The following is a 22,438-nucleotide window of genomic DNA, read 5'->3' on the forward strand; positions in this document are numbered from 1 at the left end:
CTAAGTGCTTTGCCAGTGTGGACACCTCAGGAGTTAGGGTGCTCGGGGCTGATTTAATGCGCTCTAACTTGCAAGTGTAGCCAAGCTCTCAGTAACTGATTCTTTCTACTTATGCATCTCGGGGCTCTCTTCCTGTGAGGCAGGGACTGAGGATCTAGGAACCCAACTCAGGAATCACCTAATCCTATAAATCAGGAATTGCTTGAGGTCTGTGATCTTCATCTTTTAATAAACAACCCTTCCACTCCTCAGTGTGTATTAACTGTTTGTCCTTGCATGAGGGACAGTTTCCGATCCTCTTTGCATGCTATTTAGACTGGTTTTATGGTTGTGATTTTAGAGGATCTCCCACAAGGGATCAATCAGGTGTAAGATTATAACAGCGTGAGCCTGCTCTCAGAAGTACTCTGCTTCGGGCAGCTAAAATGCCAGCACTGAGCACTTCCTCCTAGCAGTACGGTTGCTCCTTGGCCATTTGGGGGTGCGTTAGTTGTGCCATGGGAGGACTTGGCTGGCTGTAATTGAATAAAGAAGCTGCTGTACCATGTGCTGGTGAATTCAGGAATCTCGGCTCCAGGATGTAGTAGGCCCTCCTGTGTTACAGTAGTATGTCCATGCCCCTTGGCTCACACGACCCACTTGACTTTTACTCAAATGCAGGGTGGTATTAGACAGCTGAGGCAAATTTCTTAACATTTTCCAAGCCAATTAGAGAAGCAATGTCAATGCTGAACAGACCTGATTTCCTGCACCCCCATGTGGCACCGTCACTGGCACCTGTGCAAAGCGGGTGTGAATGTAGCTTGCTGTGAATAGAAAGCCTGATATGCCTCCTTGGCATGAAAGTAAATGGCCTGGTGAGATGCAGGGCACAGGGGAGCCAGGCCCCAGCTCTGCTGTTCCTGCTTCTGTTTTGATTTTTAATCAGCTTGTGAGGCGCTGTTCAGGGAGGCAGGGACTGTCAAAGGAGTTAGAAGCCCAGTGAATGTCAGTGGGTGTTGGGCATCTGACTCTCTTTTTCCACCTTTGAAAATCCTTATTGACATTCCCCTCTGGTGTTATCTGGACGGATGATCTGCTAGGCCACTCCAATCCTTGGCTCTGGGAGCCAGCCTTACCCTGCACTGCTGTGAGAACCCCCACTCCTGGGCTGTTCACGCACAGCCTCTGGCATGTAAGCTGCTCCCAGCAGGGTGACTCCCTCGAGAGTCCAACAGATTCTTTTGTTGCTGTCTAGGTCAGCATCCTTTAGGGCTGGGTTTGTCCCATACAGATGTGATGAGGTCTGAACTGCCTCTCACCTCTTGGAGAGTTTTTGCCTGGGCTTATTTTAAGCCATGAGGGCACATTTTCAGCCTCATAACTATATACATGAAATTATAACCTATAACATTACTAGAACAACTACTATAACATCACTATAACAACCATGCTCAGTGCATCATGAGCCTTCTGAAGACACTCAACATGACAAACTTTGTATTGGATACCACACAATCATTTTACAAGGATGAACATGGGGTGTTGGGTGTTCCCCCGAGGTACAGAGTGTCACAACCTACCCCAAAAGTTCTCTCCCGGAATTATGCTGGGGCAGGAGTCGGGGCTCCATGCAGTGGAGCAGCCTGTCAGGTGGGTGTGTTTTCAAGGGCAGGGCTGTCCTGGGACATGGCTCTGTGTCTGGCATGGATACTGAGGATGCCTTTGACCCGTTGTCTCTTTCCCTCCCAGACGCCTCACCTGGTCAATCTCAACGAGGACCCGCTGATGTCTGAATGCCTTCTGTACTACATTAAGGATGGGATAACCAGGTGAGGGTGTAACCGCCACAGAATCATGTAGCACCAATGTGTCTGCTGAAATGAACAGCATCAGACTCTGGTTGTATGAGTGCAGGGCAGGCCCAGGGCATGGGATCGCCCTCTCCTCCTCATTCACTGCTGAACCAGGTATTGGTGCTCTGTTGCTATCAAACTCAGGTCACCAGTGGCAAAGGGACCTCATACTATAGAACAATTGCAGCCCTGCCCTCTGCATGGTCCCTGGGTCAGGCTGGCCTTCCCAGAGAAGTGAACTGAAGGGGAATCTAATTGATGTGTTCCCATGGATTTAATGTGCTGCCCTGTGAAGGGGAGCTGGGCAGCCTATCCTTGTGGAAGAATGTCCCATCTTGGGGATGGGCAAGGACTCCCCTCTGCAGAAGCCATGGCCCTACACTACCCAGGCGTACTGTGAAGGGGGAACAGACCCTGGGTGGGCAGGGGGGGAGAGCAGATGCAGAGTCTAATTTCACCACTTGGAAGGGATGTGTTAGCTAGTGTATACTGGCATGTGAAAAGTCATGTTTCCCCAGGACATCTTCCAATTAAGGTGTTGGCCTGGCTACCCACTGAGGATCTCCCAGGACTGGATCCAAAGCCCATTAAAGTAGATGGAATGACCAGTGGGCTTTGGATCAGGCCCTTTGAGTGCGCTGCTGCCAGCGGCCTGAAACCTGGTGCATTGTTGCCAGGGAACTCCATTAAGTCTGTGTCTGCCCGCAGGGTCGGCCGAGAGGACGCAGAGAGGAGGCAGGACATCGTGCTGAGCGGACACTTCATTAAGGAAGAGCACTGCATTTTCCGCAGCAACACCAAAGCCGGTGGCGAAGGTACCCTCGGACAGACAGCCTCACACGTCCACACTCTGTGCTCTCTCCCCAGTTCAGTCACATACCTGGCTACCTGCAGCTCCTTCTTAGTGTTTGCAGCCAGGGCACCCCAGCTTCTACTTACATCCAGGAGGACTGGGGCACTGATGCCTGTCAAGAGGCATGGAGTAGCTCCTCTCTATCTACTTGTCAAGGTGGGGTGTGTGGGAATACAGCCTTCGCAGGCTGTGCTGTGATATCGCCACCTGTCTCCTGGGTTGGGTCATTCCTATTTCCTTTCTTGCACTTGTTGAAGCACAGTCAGACCAATCTCCTGACTGTGCCAGCTTCCCCAGTCACACCCCTTGAAAGGCAGCTAGCAGTGTGGAGCATTGGTACGGCACTGTTGCCTTCCATAGCCGCACCACTGTCAGAAGTGAAGGGAATTGCTAATAGAGGCTATTCTGTAAGGCAAATCAGGAAGAAGAGAAGATGGGTGTGAAAGAAAAGAAAAGAAAAGAAAGGGAGGCTGAATCCCTTGCCAAAGACATTCTGCATTGTCTGAGGCTATCCCTCCTGCAAAACGAGTGCAAACTTGCCTGCTCACAGGAAGCGGGGGGTAAATCTCTGGGATTGATTTGCGGAAAGGCCAGAGACTCAGGCTCTGTTTTTTTCTTAATCTCTTCCTTGTCAAATCTGTGCCTGTGCAGTCTTTCAGAACATGCTTTGTAGCTTTGATGGGAGCATGGTCCAACCCCTAGAATCAGTGGTAGATGTCACTAGCCAAGCAGAGTGAGGCCTAGCACTCAGCTCAGTGGCATTTTGCTGTTCGCAGTCTGAGATGCACAGGGAAGCATATTGTTCAATATGGTGACTGGCGACTAGGCCTGATTTTCACCTTGTGCCCATTTGGTACTCAGGCAGTGGAGCAGTGGTGACATCAGAGGTAGCACAGCCAGTCATCACTCCCTCCCTCTAGTTCATTTCAGTACTTCAATTCTATTGGTTGAAATGAGTCAGCAAGTGAAACTGCAGGTCAGGACTCTGCTCTGCTTTGTCAGAGTTGGGGGGCCGGGGGCTCTGGACTGAAACAGTGGGGGCTGCTTCAGGTCAGGAGCTGTGTTGGTAGAGTAGGAGTGAGGCTGGAGATTTGAATTGTGGCTCCCTCCACACTATGCCTGGGGTGCGGGAACAATTGGTGTAGTGGGGGTGCTGAGAGCCATTGAACCAAACTGTAATATAATGGAAACCACTTCAAGGCGGAGGATGCGGCAGCACCCCCATCCTGTTCCCTCTAATTTTTTCTATCCATGGGTGCAATGAATTTTGTAATGTGTACCATATTGAGGTAATGTGAAGATGTGCGCCACCAGCAGAAACAAGAAACCTAGATATTTATATATTTTTAAAAAGTTACCATAGGGATAATTACTCCAGCCAGGACAGGGTAGGCATTTTAGAACTCACTAATCAAAAAATTAAATTTAAGCGTAAGAGAGAAATAGAAATTATGAAATGCATAGACCAGTCAAAACACTAAAAAAAACACTCTGACGTGTTGGGAGGTGAGTGTAAAAGACAGAATGTGTGTGTGTGTGTGTGTGTGTGAGAGAGAGAGAGAGAGAGAGAGAGAGACACACACACAGAGAGACACGCTGCCCCTTTAAGTAGATTGGCACTCAGCAGTCTGAAGCCTGCTCCCTGCTTGTTCAGACACAGCAACAGTTGCCAGCCAGGTCTGTCCTGAGCCCTGTCGTGTCCCGTCCCCCCCCGCTCTGTGGAGATGGGGTACAGGGGCGGGGGACACCCTGACATCAGCAGTCTCCTCTCCTCCCCCACGCTCTGCACAGCAAGCAGGAGGCTCCTGGGAGCTGGCCAGAGGCAAAGGGCAGGAGCAGCGCAACAGTGGGAGAAGGGACACCTGAAGTGCACGGCACTTGATAGCTTGCTGGGCAGCCTCGTAGCTTAGAGGGGACTTAGACCCCAGCACCCCTAGTTACAGCACCTATGTGTCTGGCTCAGGCACGATCATTTCCCTTTGCCCAGTCAGAACGGTTGTAGTTCATGTAAACATTGTAAATCATGTGGTGCGGCAGACAGAGATTCCTTAGCCTGCTGCACCCAGTGGGCAGTCTCAAGAGGAGAGAAGACAGGCAGGCAGCAGGGTTCGGGTTCAGGTTACTGGTGGGTGTTTCCTCAGTGCTGTGAGGGGAGGTTGTTACTAATATAAAATTGATGACGCCAAGAAGAGTGGCAGCCTGGCTGACTCAACATAATACAGGTTTGCTGGCAGTGTCCTGTAAAATCACTACAGGTTTAGGGATAGAGACTGCTTTCCTGCCCCTCCTCCCACCTGCAGCAGCAATGAGGTGGGCAACCCACTGGCATGCAAAAGCAATGGATTGTTAAAGTCTGGAGTGGCCCAATCCCTGTTTCACCCTGTCGAGGAATCTCATGCAGCCTAGCTTGACAAATTGGCCAGCAGGTGGCAGTATCACAATATAACGTCCAGTTTGGAGGGTACTTCTCACCGAGTGACTAGAGAACAAATAATGCAACTCACAGATCCCTGGGCATCCTAGGGTCCCTCTGTTTACTCAGCATCATGTGCTGTCCCCTCTTACACATGCTACATAGTGCTTTGTTCTGTGAGCAGCCCCCAGGCTGTCTGGGACTAGTTGTGACATGGGAGGGAGCGGGCCATATTCTGGCTCTCATGATTAATGCTCAAGGACTGATGGCAGGTAGTTTGCAGTGTGCAGATCCAGGCTGGACTTTGGCATGGAAGAGACAATCAATGCCAGTGAAATAATGGGGGTAAGAAGGTGGTGTAGGCCTGCTCTGTGGGAACATATGGAAAGTAACCTGATATTTATAACTAAAATATAGATAGAGGGGGAGATCTTCAAAAGCACCTCAGGGGTTTAGGAGCACCAGCCCCATTGATTTTCAGAAAGACGCACTCCTAAATTCCACTGGCACTTTTGAAATACAACCTTGTTGTATTTGTTGGGCCCAGCTCCACGTCTGGAGCAGGGTGTCCACTGGCATCAAGATGCTAAACAAACAGCCCTCCCTGCCTATCGTAGCCCATAGGGCCTGCACAGCCAACATTTCCAATGAGATCAGGAGACCAGCAGCCCTTCAGGCCTCTGCTGTCCTTCACATGTCTTCTCCTGTCTCTTTCTCTCTCCTATGCCTTTCCCGCAGTAGTGGTGACACTAGAACCTTGCGAAGGGGCCGACACCTACGTCAATGGCAAAAAAGTGATGGAACCCAGTGTCCTGCGATCTGGTAGGTCGTGCTTCAGAGGGGGTGATTGACTCAGCACTGACAGACTGCTTTAACCACTGACCCACATCGATCCCCTTATAGAAGCATACCAGGGCAGATGGTGGTTCTAGTCTAGCGGCATCAGTGCAGTGACAGTGGGGGATAGTCAGTGGGCTACTCATGCTCAAGTCCTCTGTTGAATCAGGGCATAAGTCATGGGACACGAGAGGCCTTGTTGGTGGAAATCCTGCTGTGCAACTCTTGCCACTGAGTTGGGGTTCCTGCGTATACTGGAGACCTCATTGGTTAACTCTTAAACTGCCCTCCCCAAGGAAACCGCATCATCATGGGGAAGAGCCACGTGTTCCGATTCAACCACCCTGAGCAGGCTCGCCAGGAGCGGGAGCGGACCCCATGTGCAGAGACCCCCGCGGAGCCAGTGGACTGGGCCTTCGCGCAGCGAGAGCTGCTGGAGAAACAAGGCATTGACATGAAGCAGGAGATGGAGCAGAGGTGAGTAGGCATGGGGGAGGCAGAGGAGATGAGGGATCATGGAGGGAGGGGGAATATGGAGAGGTGGAGCAGAAGGGAAGGAAATGGGGTGTCAGCCAGTAACTGGATCTGTCCAGGTTTGTCATTTTGTCCTTCCTAATTCTTCCCAGGCTTCAGGAACTGGAGGACCAATACCGCAAAGAGAGAGAAGAGGCCAACTATCTTCTTGAGCAGCAGAGGCTGGTAGGTGGCACACACATTCTGCTTCTTATCTGGTTCATCAGAGCAAGACTGGGGTTGAGTCTGTAGTCTGAACAATGGATAGCGCGCTGACATGAGTAGGGTGGATCTGCATCCTCTGAAGATGCTACCTAGACTGGAAATGTCATGTGTGTCCACGTCTCACAGGGCCTTTTAGACCAGTGAACACAGCTGGGGGTAGGTTGGCTTTCTACAGGGAGTGGAGCCATTTTTCAGTTTTATGGGGATCGAGAGAGACCTGGTACAGGAAGGGGGTGGTCAAAATAAAGAAGACAGATGTTTGTGGATTATTTCCTTATCTTCCCCCCTTTCCCGCAGGACTATGAGAGTAAACTGGAGGCTTTACAGAAGCAGATGGACTCCAGGTATTATCCTGAGGCCAATGAGGAAGAGGAAGAACCCGAAGATGAAGGTAAAAGATCAGTGAAAGCAGAGAGCGACTGAAATAAATTGTGCATGAGAGAACGAGCCTTTTCCAGTTTTGCTGGCCAATGACACTTCCTGATGGCCCGGGGAGCGGGGCTCTGGTCTGTTACGATGAAAGTCCGGAAGATCCAGGTGTATCAGCAGGAGACTCTCTCTTATAAGAATGGCCCTAGTGAGTCAGACCAAAGGTCTGTCTAGCCCAGTATCCTGTCTTCCAACAGTGACCAATGCCAGGTACCCCAGAGGGAATGAACAGAACAGGTAATCATCAAGTGATCCATCCCCTGTCACTCATTCCCAGCTTCTGGCTAGGGACCCCATTCCTGCCCAGCCTGGCTGATAGCCATTGATGTACCTATCCTCCATGAATTTATCTAGTTCTTTTTTGAACCCTGTTATGGTCTTGGCCTTCACAGCATCCTCTGGCAAGGAGTTCCACAGGTTGATTGTGCATTGTGTGAAGAAATACTTCCTTTTATTTGTTTTAAACCTGCTGCCTGTTAATTTCATTAGGTGATCCCTAGTTCTTGTGTTATGAGAAGTAGTAAACAACACTTCCTTTATCTACTTTCTCTACACCAGTCATGATTTTATAGACCTCAATCATATCTCCCTTTAGCTGTCTCTTTTCCAAGCTGAAAAGTCCAAGTCTTATTAATCTCTCCTCATACAGAAGCCGTTCCAAACCCCTAATCATTTTTATTGCCCTTTTCTGAACCTTTTCCAATTCCAATATATCCTTTTTGAGATGGGGCGACCATATCTGCACACAGTATTCAAGATGTGGGCATACCATGGATTTATATAGCGGCAACATGATATTTCTGTCCTAGTATCTATCCCTTTCTTAATTATTCCCAACATTCTGTTCGCTTTTTTGACTACCGCTGTACATTGAGTGGATGTTTTCAGAGAACTATCCACAACGACTCCAAGATCTGTTTCTTGAGTGGTAACAGCTAATTTAGACCCCATCATTTTATATGTATAGTTGGGATTATGCTTTTCAATGTGCATTACTTTGTATTTATCAACATTAAATTTCATCTGCCATTTTGTTGCCCAGTCACCCAGTTTTGAGAGATCCTTTGTAGCTTTTCGCAATCTGCCTGGGTCTTAACTATCTTTAGTAATTTTGTAAAAGCTGCAAAGAGTCCTGTGGCACCTTATAGACTAACAGACGTTTTGGAGCATGAGCTTTCGTGGGTGAATACCCACTTCATCTACCCCTCTGATACTTGATAGTAATTTTGTGCCATCAGCAAATTTTGCCACCTCACTGTTTACCCCTTTTTCCAGATCATTTATGAATATGTTGAATAGGACTGGTCCTACAACAGACCCCTGGGGGACACCACTATTTACCTCTCTCCATTCTGAAAAGTGACCATTTATACCTACCCTTTGTTTCCTATCTTTTAACCAGCTACCAATCCATGACAGTACCTTCCCTCTTATCCCGTGGCAGCTTACCTTGCATAAGAGCCTTTATTGAGGGAACTTGTCAAAGGCTTTCTGAAAATCTAAGTAAACTATGTCCACTGGATCCCCTTGTTCCACATGCTTGTTGACCCCCCTCAAAGAATTCTAGTAGATTAGTGAGGCATGATTTCCTTTTACTGAAACTATGTTGACTCTTCCTCCACAAATTATGTACATCTATATATATGACAATATTGTTCTTTATTATAGCTTCAACCAGTTTGCCCAGTACTGAAGTCAGGCTTATGGGCCTGAATTGCTGTGATCACCTCTGGAGCCCTTTTTAAAAATTGGTGCTACATTAGCTGTCCTCCACTCATCTGGTACAGAAGCTGATTTAAATGGTTACAGACTACAGTTAGTAGTTCTGCAATTTGACATTTGAGTTCCTTCAGAACTCTTGGGTGAATACCATCTGGTCCTAATGACTTATTGCTGTTTAATTTATCAATTTGTTCCAAAACCTCCTCTAATGACACCTCAATCTGGGACAGTTCCTCAGATCTGTCACCTAAAAAGAATGGCTCAGGTTTGAGAATCTCCCTCACAGCCTCAGCTGTGAAGACCGATGCAAAGAATTCATTTAGTTTCTCCGCAATGGCCTTATCATCCTTGAGTGCTCCTTTAGCACCTAGATTGTCCACTGGTTGTTTAGCAGGCTTCCTGCTTCTGATATACTTTAAGAAAAATTTGCTATTATTTTTTGAGTCTTTGGTTAACTGTTCCTCAGATTCTTTTTTGTCCTTCCTAATTGTATTTTTACACTTCATTTGCTAGTGTTTATGCTCCTTTTTATTTTCCTCACTAGGATTTAACTTCCACTTTTTAAAGGATGCCTTTTTGCCTCTCACTGCTTCTTTACTTTGTTGTTTAGCCACAGTGGCTCTTTTTTTTTTCATTTATAATTAAAAAAATTATATGTTTTTTTAATTTGGGGTATAAATTTAAGTTGAGCCTCTATTATGGTGTCTTTTAAAAGTTTCCACAAAACTTGCAGAGATTTCACTTTTGGCACATTTAAGGTGTCAAGAAACTTGATCTCTGCATCCCTTCCTGAGGTGACATGTACCTAGTCAATATGGGGATAATTGAAATCCCCCATTATTATTACTAAGTTTTTTATTTTAATAGCCCTCTAATCTCCCTCAGCATTTCACAGTCACTATCACCATCCTGGTCAGGTGGTCGGTAATATATCCCTACTGCTATATTCTTATTATTAGAGCATGGAATTTCTATCCATAGAGATTCTGTGGTACAGTTTGATTCATTTACGATTTTTACTTCATTTGATTCTACGCTTTCTTTCATATATAATGCCACTCCCCCACCAGCACAATCTGTTCTGTCCTTCCGATATATTTTGTACCCTGGTATTACTGTATCCCATTGATTATCCTCATTCCACCAAGTTTCTCTGATGCCTATTGTATCATTATCCTCATTTAATACGAGGCACTCTAGTTCACCAATTTTATTACTTAGGCTTCTAGCATTGGTATATAAACACTTTAAAAACTTGTCTCCTTTTAGCTGTCTGCCATTACACGGTGTCATTGAATGGGACTCTTTTATTTGACTGTTTCTGATTAGACCCTGCCTGTATTTTATCATTTTCCATCCTCTGCTCTTCACTAGGACATAGAGATTCTCCATTAACAGATCCTCCCGTAAGGGATGTCTCTGTCTGAACCACATGCTCCTCTGCACCTGTCGGCTTTCCCCCAGCCCTTAGTTTAAAAACTGCTCAATGACCCTTTTAATTTTAAGTGCCAGCAATCTGGTTCCATTTTGGTTTAGGTGGAGCCCATCCTTCCTATATAGGCTCACCCTTTCCCCAAAGTTTCCCTATTTAAGTATCAAAGTATCAAATAACTGTAGGTGTCTAAAGCTGTGGTATCACTGTGTGTTTAATGCCACAAAGGGGATGATAATAATGCTGAATGAAGGAGGCAGGGGGTCAAGATTGTTGCTTGTTAAATCACTCGTCTGAATTCAGGGGCCGGAGCTCTGCTCATTTGTTGGCATTTTCAGTATCTGCTTTGGATACTGTAACTCTAATTCAAACACAGCTGTTATAATGGTTATAGCAATTATTCACACTGCACCCACATACCCCATTCTCCATACTCCTTGCATTCATGGTAGTACTGCCTACTGCTTCTTGATGTGCAGTTAACAAGAAGCAGCATACAAATGGATAAGGCATAGAGATGAAGAAATAAGCATGAGGTCAGATTGCAAAATTTCTATAGTTGAAAGGTTGGCATAAATCAGTGGGGAATTCATTAATTGAAAATTAATTAGTTGTTCCCTGGTAAAATGTGGGTTCTTTGTTTTGTTTTAAAGGAAGGCAGATGGGAAAGTCACACTTCTAGAACAGAGAAAGGGTATCAGCATAACCCAGAGGGCCTGATTCTTCTTTATACCCAGGACTCTTTACACCCCACTGGTACTGTAAAGGGGCATTAAAGTGGATATAAATTACATTACCCCACTTTAAGGCAGCCAAAGGGCATTAGTGTCAATGAGAATAAGGCCATTACAATTTAAAACAATCAGTGCTGTTATTGTAATTAATTATTTCCCCCACCTCTAGCAGTGAGGTGGGAACTTTTAGCCATGTTTGGGAGCTGGTATTGCTGTTTCATACACATAATAACCTTTCCCATCCCTCATTTACCTTGGCTGCTGACAGAGTGGAATTAGTTTTGGTTTATGGGGGACGTTGCCCTCCCTGTGTATCTGGGGTATTTCTGTTGGACCTAGCACTGTGGTGCCTTCCTGACTTGTGGGTGGAACAGTTATTAGGGCAAGAAGAGAAAACTGTATTTCCTCATGTTCAGAGCCGATCACATAAAATTATCACTGGTAAAGTTTGCACATGACGCAAAAAGTGGGGGAGTGGTAAATAATGATGAGGGCAGGTCACTGATTCAGAGAGATCTGGATTGCTTGGTAAACGAGACAAGCAAACGTGTTTTAACACAGCTAAATGTAACTGTATACATCTAGGAACAAAGAATGCAGGCCACACTTGCAGGACGGGGGCTCTGTCCTGGGAAGCAGGGACTCTGAAAAAGATTTGGGGGTTGTGGTGAATAATCAGCTGGCCACAATCTCTCAGTGTAATGCTGTGGCCAAAAGAGCTAGTGTGCTCCTGGGATGTATAAACAGGGGAATCGTTAGTAGGATTAGCGAAGTTATTTTACCTCTGTCTTTGGCACTGGGGCGACTGCTGCTAGAACACTGTGTCCAGATCCGGTGCCCACAATTCAAGAAGGATGTTGATAAATTTGGAGCGGTGTCAGAGAAGAGTCTTGTAGTGACAGACTCAAGGAGCTCAGTCTATTTAGCTTAACAGAGAGAAGGTGGAGAGGTTACTTGATCACATTCTATAAGTACTTATATGGGGAGCAAATACATGATCATGGGCTCCTCAATCGAGCAGAAAAAAGTCAAACACAATCCAATGGCTGGAAATTGAAGCTAGACAGACTCAGATTGGAAATAAGACATGATTTTTTAACAGTGAGAGGATTTAACCATTGGGACAATTTACCAAGGCTCGTGGTGGATTCCCCATCACTGGCAAGTTTTCAATCAAGACTGAGTGTTTTTCTAAAAGCTCTGCTCTAGGAATTATTTGGGGCAGGTCTATGGTCTGCGCTATACAGGGGGTCAGACTAGCTGATCACAGTGGTCCTTGCTTGCCTTGGAATCTCTGAAAACCTCTCTACAGCCTGGATGGAATCAAGGCTGGGTGAGTGTTGGTGTTAGTGGTGGTGGGCAGAGGAGTGTCGGGGGTGTCCTTTGAAGAAAGTGACCTTGTCTCTTTGTCTCAACAGTACAGTGGACTGAGCGGGAGTTTGAGCTGGCCCTCTGGGCCTTCAGGAAGTGGAAGTGGTACCAATTCACGTCTCTCCGGGACCTGCTGTGGGGCAATGCAATTTTCTTAAAGGAGGCCAATGCCATTAGTGTGGAGCTGAAAAAGAAAGTAAGCACCTTCTGTCACACTCAGGATCTCTGGGATTTTACCCCTGAGTTATGTAACTGAATTTTCTTTCCATTTTTTGGAGGAAATTGGATGCCTCCACTTCCTCATGGTTGCTGGTTGCAGAGCTAAGCACGTGCATTTCTCAGTGATTACCAAACCAAGAGGTGTTTGTGCATGAACAGTGAGCACATGGGACAGAAACTGCAGCCCTCTGCTTCAGTAGAGTCTCATCAGCTTGCATATACCAGCAAGATGGCGAAGCTGTGAATGAGGTCAAGGGCTGGGGCTCTCAAAGACCAGAAAACGTGCTCCTAGATGAGCCATATTACAGGTTCTACCAAAAACAATGGGTCAGATTTGAACCTGGCGTAAGCACGTGTAACTCCATGGAAGTCACTAACACCCCACTTACCCCGAGGTCAGTGGTGGCCCCTTGTGCATTTCAGGAGTTACACAGAGTGGATGGATGCCAACAGTCCAAAGGCACTGGCTGGGGATCCCCATGAGCCTTCCACACACATACTGATTCTCCAACCCTCTGTCCATTCCCAGGTCCAGTTCCAGTTCGTCCTCCTCACAGACACTCTTTACTCCCCTCTGCCTCCTGACCTGCTGCCCCCCAATGCTGCCAAAGACCGAGAGAAACGGCCCTTCCCACGAACCATTGTGGCTGTGGAGGTGCAGGACCAGAAGAATGGAGCAACACATTACTGGACTCTGGAGAAACTCAGGTAGAATGAAGCAGAGGTACTGGGGCACAGCCACATATATTGTACTGGGCGGGTGGGGCTGAGAGCAGCCCTGCTCGGCTGGCACGTTCAGGACAAGAAGAGTAGAGTTGTGGAGTCTCCTGTCTTGTGGTCCTAGCCCCTTGGTTTGAAGTTGCATGCACATGCCTATCAGTGAGCGTTTATCCCTTGCACATTTATTACCACTACCTTCACAAATAAACAAGAACGATCAGTGAGCAATAATAGATGGCAAAATAGCATAGATCTGTATTCCATTATGAAGCTAAACTGATTACCTCCTCACTCATATGATCCCCATGGTTCCATTAGCTCTATTGTTACAGCTCTCCCCACTCCACACCATGCATGGACGGAGAGGTTTTCCCTTCATAGGGTAACTGCACCATGGGGGCAGGAATTCAGTTCCTGTAGTTCAGGTTGTTTGTGTGTTGTCTACCCCAGAAGTACAGTGGTACGAGGATGGTATGTGTGGCTGTGATGCATTGGATACCTTAGAAGTACAGTGTTACGGGGCTGGTGTGTGTGTCTCTGACTCAGTGCTCAAGGGCCTGGAAGCTGATCTAGATCCTTAAACCTCATTGTGTACATCTGTTTCTCTCTGTTTCTTCTTGCAGACAGCGGCTGGACCTGATGCGTGAAATGTACGACAGGGCAGCAGAAGTGCCTTCTAGCATCCTTGAGGACTGTGACAATGTCGTGACCGGTGGAGATCCCTTCTATGACCGCTTCCCCTGGTTCAGACTGGTTGGCAGGTGAGAGCCTTGCTCCTCCTTTTTCTAAATCCATCTGCAATCCAAACATGCCCACAGAAGGAAACGTTGCTTGGTTTGATGGGGACAACTGGTGCGGTGCAGAGAGACCATAGTGGCTGCTGTGGGTGAAAGGGTTGCACCAGGCAGCAAGCCAATATCCAAGGAGCGCTATTTTCCACAATCACTTTGCTCTGCTCTCTGCCTGGGTACTCAGGAATGATTTTCTGGGACCCCTACTACTGCCAGCCATTCGGTGCCCTGCTACAGTGAGTTGGTGGTGAACTTCCCATCACCTTCTTTGAAGCTGTGCCTAATAACCACAAGGCACGAGCTCTCAACCTGGGGATGGCAGCCCCCTGCCCTTCCCATCCTGCAGCATGGGAGGGGGATTCTGGGTGGGTTGTGTGTGGCCCCATGATGGAAAGAGAGCTGTGGAAGGGGACAGGTTGAGAACCCTGCTTTCAGGTTTCCACGTCCATCGATGTGTGTTTGTGTGCACACACGCAGGTGTGCTCATTGGCATCTGAACATCTCGGTGTGCTGTACTGTACGTGCCATGTCGCCTCATGTGCTTCCCACCTGCCAGTTGGAAGGGCACAGTGCTGTCAGTTGGAGGTGCTGAAGGGACCGGACCTGTCAGTAGGGTGCCGCCGAACGTGACCAACCTTGGTGCAGTCAAGGCCTGATCCTTGCCAGCTAACAGCAGTGGAAGGACTCCCCTTGATGCCAGTGGGCACTCTACTGGGGCCTTAGTTGGCAGAGCTACGTTCCTGCTTTGCTGAATCCTCTGCAAAGTCCGAGGTGGCAGTTCCCATCTTTCACACCAGTTGTTAGCTGGCAACACTGGGGGCTTCTTTGTAATACACTTTGGACAGGCAGGTCTTATTTCCCACTCCCCTCCTGAATAGCGATGGTCCTTGGTGTAAAAGAAAAAGCCTATTCTTTCTCTCTCTCCTGTTTGGAATAGCTGGTGTTAACCTGTCTTCTATCTTGTTGTACTAACCTTAGTTCAGATATCTCTGGCTGCAACAGCTCTCCTCTTTTCAACACATGCATGAGCGAGCGCATGGCTGATCTCACCCCCTCCCCCACCTTCTCGAACCCCGACTCCGACATCACCGAGCCTGCTGACGAGCAGCACGTGGGGAAGGAGGAGGAGGAGGAGGAGGAGGACCTGGAGGAAGACATCTTTCCGGAGTACCCGCTGTATGATGGCCGGGATCCATTTTACGACCGCTCCCCCCTGTTCAGTTTAGTAGGAAGGTTGGTGAGGTTTTAGGAGAGCATGCTGGGAAGGAACTAGCTCTTTTGTATGAGAGAACTGCTTTCTGACACTGTTCCCATGTTGAGGGCATGCGTTCCACAGGCACTCGGGATGGGTTAGCTGAACAGTGTCCTTAAAGAGATGGCCAGCAGGGCAGGTGTACTGGTCAGTGTGATGGTAAGGCAAGTGTCGGTAGGAAACAAAGAAGGGAGAGGCTACTCTAGCCAGCTCATCTTTAAAGAGTGAGCTTCAAGACAGGTATCACAGAGTCAACGGGGACCAGGATCGAGTAGCCACTGGATTCATATGGTCACTTTAACGAGAAGAGTTTCATGTGATAGAGAATTGTGTGGTGATGACACAGAGGAACACAGAACTGACCCAAAGTATTCCCCTAGCTTTAATGCATTGGGTTTACTGCTGGAAACATTTATGATGAAATGTCTGCAGAATGGATGGCCTTTTGCTCCTGCATGGATTGTGAGAGTCACATCCTTGCAGTCATGGAGTGGAAACCCCATGCATGTCATGGAAATCCCATGCATGACTCTGACATAGATCCTCACCAGCAGGAGGAGAACGTACAGGCTTCTGGGGAGTGGTGGAATGGCCAAGAGACCAAGGTGTAACTCAAGCACAGTGAACTGTAAGAGAAGGCCCACTGGTTCTGGTCGTTAGAAGAGGGATTTAGAGGCAGCCAGTGGCCCTGAGCGGTATGTGAGGAAGAGATGGGAGGTGCAGAAAGTGAGCACAGTACTACAAGGCAGGCAGGTCCAGCTGGTAGCGAGTGGGATTTCCCCAGATGACTCAGGGAAGAGCTGTGGGGAATAAGGTTGGCTTCAAAAGCTAAAACCAAAGGCTGTGGAGGAAGAGGATTTTATCTTTTTTTTTTTTTTTTTATAAAAGTCATATATTTTTAAGCCACTACTGCTGTGAAGTGGTGACATTTCCACTTGCTGCTTTTGGCTAGCACATGGATGGAAACTGTTTTCTGCAGTGGTTCGAACTAGAGCCATGCAGAAAAGTGTAGTGTGGGAAGAAGAGCTGCCAGAAGTTCTCAGGTGGTTTGGAGAAAAGCTCTGGAGTGGGGAGAGCTTCTCTGCCCTGCAGTGCTGGGAGTGGACTCTGCCCAAAGGGAAAGAGAATTGTTTTTTTCCTTTTGCTAGTGAAAACAGAATGTTTCAATGGCTCATTCTGGAAAAGAACTCCAGATTTTGTGAAATTGGTGACATGTTTGATTCAATCAGCCACCATTTCATTCTGCTAGAGAAAAACACCTGAAATCGCCAAGCACGGCACCAGATAGCCCAGTTCTGTTTAGACTTTTCCAAGGGGAAAAAAGAGGTTTTGCCCATAGTTGTCTCAGGGACTCCTGTCCTTTTAAAAATTGGATCAAATTCAGACTTGGTGCAAGCAGCTGCAGCTTCACTGTAGTCAGTGGCATTGCTTCCATTTACATTGGGTCATAGTTTGGCCTGTGAGCTGCGAATATGTTTGTGAAAGCAAGAAGCCTAGGCAAGAAGCTGAGTTCTCCTTTCCAGCCAATGGGACTTGGGCAATGGGACCGAGAAGGGGAGGAGAAGGGACCAGAAAAGAGAGAGAGGAAGATGGGATAAGAGTCACTGCAGCCTCAGACTGAAAGAGCTGGGTTCTTCCACTTTTTTTTCTCTTGGGGGAATCAGAGATTTAAAAAACAAAACAAACTACCAGATGAACCGAACCCCCCATCCTGTGGGATGTTCCTGGGATTCCATTTGAATCTTCCCAATTCTTTTGAGTCAGACACCGAATTGGCTTTCCCTGCGCAGCAGCTGTGCCGATCACATTTCTCATGAAGTGTGCTTGGATTGGTTTATGATTGGATCCTTGTCTTTGATTAGTTTTCCCCCTATTTTCTTTATTCTTTTTTCTTTTTTGTTTTTTTTCTTTTTTAGCTGCTGTCTCTCTCTCCAAAGCTTGAGCAAAAATTGGGGGTTATTTCACTTTTGTCTTCTTTTTGAAAGGCTTTTCTTTGGTCTGAGCATGCCATCTTTGCACCTCACCAATCTTGTGGTTAGTGTCTCTGCCCTCCTTCCTTTTCCTTTAGTGACATATTCCCTCCCTCTCCCTATTCCTCTCTTCCTCTTCCTCCCTCTTCAACCTTTCTGGTTTCAGTCTGCTTCAAGATGTGCTCACCTGTTTTTTCATACTGTTATGATGGAAGCTTAACAGGCTTATGATCCTTCTGCAAGATGCCAAAAGTCAGATCTGTATTCACAGACACCAAAGTAAAGCCATCTCCAATACAGGGCATCAGGTGGGTGCCAGACTCAATTCCTTCCTTCCCCCGAGCATGGCACCTTATCTGATCCAGAACACTCAAGAGGATTCCGATCCTCTGACTCCGCAGTTCCATCTTATGAGGTGATTCACTGGGAACAGAAGATACTCTGCATCTCCCAGGAAGGGCTCAGCACCTTGTAGGATTGGGGTTTAAAGCTGGTTCTTGCCTTGTGCTTTAATGATCCAATTCAACTGCCGCTGAAGTCAGTGGAAAGATTCCCATTGACTCCAGAGGGAGCTGACTCAGGCCCCAAGATGCATAAATTCCTCTGGACATTTGAGGCCTGATCCTGCACCTATTGCATTCAATGGGATCACTGTCATTGACTTCCCCGGGTGCAGGCTTGAGCCCTTTCTGCAGGAATCACCCAGCCTTTACGATGCTATTTCAGCTCAGCAGTCAAACCTCTGCTCTGAGGGAGGGCGCTGGAGCCAAATGTACAGATAACAAGGCTGTTCACATAGGGATAGTCACAGATTCTTGGTTGCCTCCCTCTGAAGAAGCGCCCTAGCTACTCTGTGTGGTGAGACATTGTTAATATAGTGGCTTTGCTTTCTTCAAACCTATGCCACTCCATTCATCAGAGCCTAAGTATGATGCAGTCCTGTAGAGGCTGCACACTGCACTCCTTCAGACTCGGGCTGAGGATGGCTGCTTATCAGTCTGCTTTTCCAATCTGGAGACCAGCTACAAACAACAGTAAAAGTTATGGGGGGAGGAATTTTGTACAACCAGTACCAAGTTTAGTGCTGATGATGGAATATTCTGACCACACACAATGCCACTATGGACTGAGGTCATTACAAAACTCCTGCTGAAAGGAACCTCCCACTTCTGTTGCCTGTTCTCATCACCCTGGACAAAGGCATGCTGCAGCTTTGTGAAAGAACTCAGCCCCTGGATGGAAGGCAGCTGAGCAGGCTCACTACGAGTCAGAGGTGATGTGGATAAGAAAGGGGGAAGCATTTTGAGGAGCTGATGTGATCCATGGCCTTGCCCACTGTTTGAGAGCATCTGCTCTCTGGTCGTCAAGGGGAGGTGCAGTCCTGAGACGCTGGTGAACAGTTTGCTGCTCCTAAATAGAGGCAGTGGCCAGCAAGAACCTATCCCAGTTTTGACTGACCAGCAGACTGCAGTGTGGGCCTAGTCATGGGGATACTTGTTTACACCAGTGCAAGGCTAGGCTTCCTGCGACATTATCTCAGCACAGAGGGAAGGACGAGATGGCCTCTTGGGGTCCCTTCCAGCCCTATATTTCTGTGGTTCTAGGGAGACCACAGAGAGGCTTCAAACTCTTCAGACTCTTCTGGGTAGCCCAGACCGATGGGTGTACCACATTCTGCCTTGGCTTCCAAATCCTTTTCAAGGTTCTGGTTCTAGCTCCAGTAATGGCCATCTGAAAATGTCCTTTCAACAGCAAAGAGGGGATGGTGCATCTGGCTGAGACTGGACTCTGGGCTGCATTCCAAAATTCTGGTCTAATTACAGGTAGAATCTTAGCAGTTTAATCCTCAATCAAGAAGAGACGGTAAATTGGTAATAGCCTTCCGATGACCTCGTTGAAAGGGGAAGTGTGATGATGCCAGGCCTACGGTTTTAAGGATGAAGTTTAAATGTGCAAGTTTTCAACGTTAAAAGTCTCCTGTTACACATATCAATAGTGTGCTCCAGAGTGTGCCCTGCACAAGGCAAAAATGATCCCCCAGAATTAAGATCACCTACAGCCCTGTCTCCACCCCAGTGTCCTCTCTTGTCCTGGATGCGTTCGGATTGGATTGGGGTTGCCTACATGACGTGAGTACCACCAAAAAGACAACACAAACTGCAGCTGTCTTCCTCTCTCTTTGGCTGCCTTTCTCTCTCAGAACTTTTTGTACTTTCACAAGGTAAAGGGCCAGAGAGTAGGAATGCAGTCTTCAGTCAGCACCAATGCCAGGTGAAGATTCAGTTACTGTCCAGGATTAATGTTCTCATCAGAGTACAGTTTCACCCAGGTGTTACAGTGCAGACCAGATGTACTCCATTCCACCACTGATCCAGTTCTTCCTGGTGCATTGAAGTAGGTAACCATTTGTGACTCTCGCCAGCACCAGATCCCCAGCTTGGACGACCAGAAACCAAAGTGCTCCAAGGCACTGGCCACTCTTGAAAATGTTCTCCTGGCTCACCGTACAGAGGCAATAGCAGTGAGGGATTGGAGCCACTTGCCATCCAAAGATGATGCCTCCCAAGTGCTGAGCACAGATGGGGTCTCAAGGGCTGGGAAGCAGGAGCAGATCACTTGTCTGGAAATCTCGGGGTTCCAGGCAGCCTCCAGCTTCTCCGTGTACATGAACATAGTCATTGCGCTGCTTGCTCGCTTAGTTAGGGTGAGACTGAGCCCTAGGCTGAGCCCAGGGGACAGAGGGAAGGCACCCATGACTCAGGCAGATGTGATTGCCCTGGGCGGGTGGCGGGGGGAGTGATTTGCTGCAACCATTGACAATGTAGCACACTCCTCCTCTTGCATCAGCCAGCCAACGCATAGGGGGTGGAGCCAGTGTTCACTCACCACCCCTCCTCCGGGTCCCCTGGCTGCTGGTGGCCAGGCAGCCCCAGCACCCAAAAGGGCCTGATGTGGCCGTGCAGTGGGATGGCAGCCCCCATTCCCATGTGCTCTCCAAATGGCTGTGTGGCACCAGGGCACAACCGAACCCTCCATGAGGACCACGTTTGCATAAAGAAAGCCCTGTTAGAGCTAGTGTCTGATTTCTGGGTGGGGGGATGGAACTGGCGCTAGTCTGGCCAAGGAAAGGGGCTTTCCCCGCCAGCCTGACAGGCAGCTTCTCCTTCTGGGAGTGCTCAGGGGAGGGCTCCAGGTCTAGGTTTGCCTCCTGCTGGCCCCTGTTTATAACTGGTACAGTGAGGTGTCAGCATCATCACTCATGCATTCAGGCATCCCACATCTGCCCTGCTGCCTGGGCATTGAACTCGCAGGGCCAGCTCCTCAGCTGGGGTAAATGGCATAGTAAGTGGGGCCCCACTGATTTACACCAGCTGAGGTTCTGGCCTGTGGTTCCTGGGTGTGACTCACTGAGCATTGTCCACTCCCTGTCTGGTGTCACGGCTGCACAGGGCCCCTCGAGTAGTCCTTACTCCGCAGGCAGCCGTGCTGATTTCCATGGCAGTAGGGTACTACTCAGCATGCAACAGGGTGATTGATTCGGAAGAGCCAGCTGTGTTCACAAGGTGGGTGCTTTCTGGGGCTCAGCCCGGGGGGAGCTTGAACCCCTCCCCCTGGCTGTTGCATGGAGGCTCTACCAGCTGGGCACTGACTGAGCAGGCCCCTGTACTTGGTGCAGACACAGACCCCTGGTTGAAGGCAGGCTTGCCTCTCTTGGGGATAGGTTTTCGTACACTATCTTGGGGATGTGCCGGGCCTCTCTTAAAGCAGGCTGAAAACCCACCATTGCAATAGCTTCTCGGTCTCAGACTCTGGACAGGTGTCTGCATTTCCCAGCCTGTCTGCAGGAGGCTCTGTGCTCTAACCAAGAACTTCCTTTCCTTCACTCTCTCTCCTCCCCTTTCTCCTCTTCTTTTTCCCTTTTCCTTCCTGCCTCTCTTTTCCTCTGCCTTCTCTCCCCCGCACCCACCCTCGTCCCCTCTTGTCGGTCCCCCTCCCCATACCCTTTAATCTGCAGCAGACCCGTGGTTGTTTCACAGCACCTTCCGTCCTAGTTCTCCAGTTCTCCACAGCAAGAGGTCCTTTTTCTAGCTTCCTTGTTGCACCGACACAGCCCCCTCCTCAGCCCTCCCCACGACGCTGTCGCGCCCAAGGGAGATGACAGGCCGAGCGGTACGCTGGTGCTCACTAACTCGCTGCCACTTTCGCAGGAACCTGACGTTACTGTAGCTCTGCCTCCCACCAGCCTGTCCTAAGCACGCTGAGTCCCCCCCCACACACACTTCCGGCTGACCCTGGCTGCCTTTCTTTAGTTTTGCTTTGCAGCACCATGTTGTGATGTGAGCGGTGAACTGTGAGCCCAGCTGCCATCTGGCCACGGAGCGTGTTTGGAAACCCCAGGCTGGGGGCACAGTGACCCCTCTCCTGTGTTACTTGACTCTTTCAGGGCATTCGTGTATCTCAGCAACCTGCTGTACCCAGTGCCACTAGTGCACCGTGTTGCCATCGTCAGCGAGAAGGGCGAGGTGAAAGGCTTCCTGCGCGTGGCAGTCCAGGCCATTTCAGGTACATTGGGTGAGCAGCAATGGGTTTCCAGTGGCAGGCAGATGCTCTGAGCTGGCCTTGCCCCAGTGCCATAGTGAGTCTGGAGAGCCAGTTCTCAGGGCCATTACATTTCATGGGGACATATGCCCTTTCCTGAGCGTGATGAGTCCCATGCTATGTGCTCGGTCTGGTGGCACTAATCCATTAGTCCACAGCCTAAGCGTTTCTTTAGACCGGGGTGGCTAACCTGTGGCTCCGGAGCCACATGCAGCTCTTGAGAAGTTAATATGTGGCTCCTTGTATAGGCACTTACTCTGGGGGTGTCAGGATGTGCCAGGGGGTGTTTGCTGCTCAACCCCTGGCTCTGCCACAGGCCCTGCCCCCACTCCACCCCTTCTCGCCCCCTCCCCTGAGCCTGCCATGCCCTCACTCCTCTCCCCTTCCTCCCAGAGCCTCCTGCACACCACGAAACAGCTGATCTGGAGGTGCGGGGAGAGAGGGGGAGGCACTGATCGCGGGACTGTCAGTGGGTGGGAGGCGCTGGGAGCAGGGAGCTGATGGGGGGCTGCTGACGTATTAT

The 22,438-nt window shown here is 48.7% G+C and overlaps 1 protein-coding gene across 21 annotated transcripts in view; it reads left to right on the forward strand.

Moving 5' to 3' along the window:
* The window catches only part of KIF1A (kinesin family member 1A), a 184,794-nt gene that overhangs the window by 109,761 nt on the left and 52,595 nt on the right, over positions 1-22,438 (forward strand). For 12 of the 21 annotated variants that reach the window (XM_039488160.1, XM_039488162.1, XM_039488164.1 and 9 more), the window contains 11 exons: positions 1,732-1,811; positions 2,544-2,650; positions 5,840-5,923; positions 6,235-6,415; positions 6,565-6,637; positions 6,974-7,067; positions 12,412-12,560; positions 13,113-13,291; positions 13,927-14,064; positions 15,073-15,327; positions 21,761-21,879. In XM_039488160.1, coding sequence (XP_039344094.1) covers positions 1,732-1,811; positions 2,544-2,650; positions 5,840-5,923; positions 6,235-6,415; positions 6,565-6,637; positions 6,974-7,067; positions 12,412-12,560; positions 13,113-13,291; positions 13,927-14,064; positions 15,073-15,327; positions 21,761-21,879 — 1,459 coding nt within the window. The remainder of the gene's footprint in view (positions 1-1,731; positions 1,812-2,543; positions 2,651-5,839; positions 5,924-6,234; positions 6,416-6,564; positions 6,638-6,973; positions 7,068-12,411; positions 12,561-13,112; positions 13,292-13,926; positions 14,065-15,072; positions 15,328-21,760; positions 21,880-22,438) is intronic. The other 9 variants (XM_039488167.1, XM_039488169.1, XM_039488172.1 and 6 more) reach the window with 2 other exon arrangements.

This window comes from Mauremys reevesii, linkage group 9 (assembly GCF_016161935.1).
Source record: "Mauremys reevesii isolate NIE-2019 linkage group 9, ASM1616193v1, whole genome shotgun sequence".
NCBI classification, from domain to species: Eukaryota; Metazoa; Chordata; order Testudines; family Geoemydidae; genus Mauremys; species Mauremys reevesii.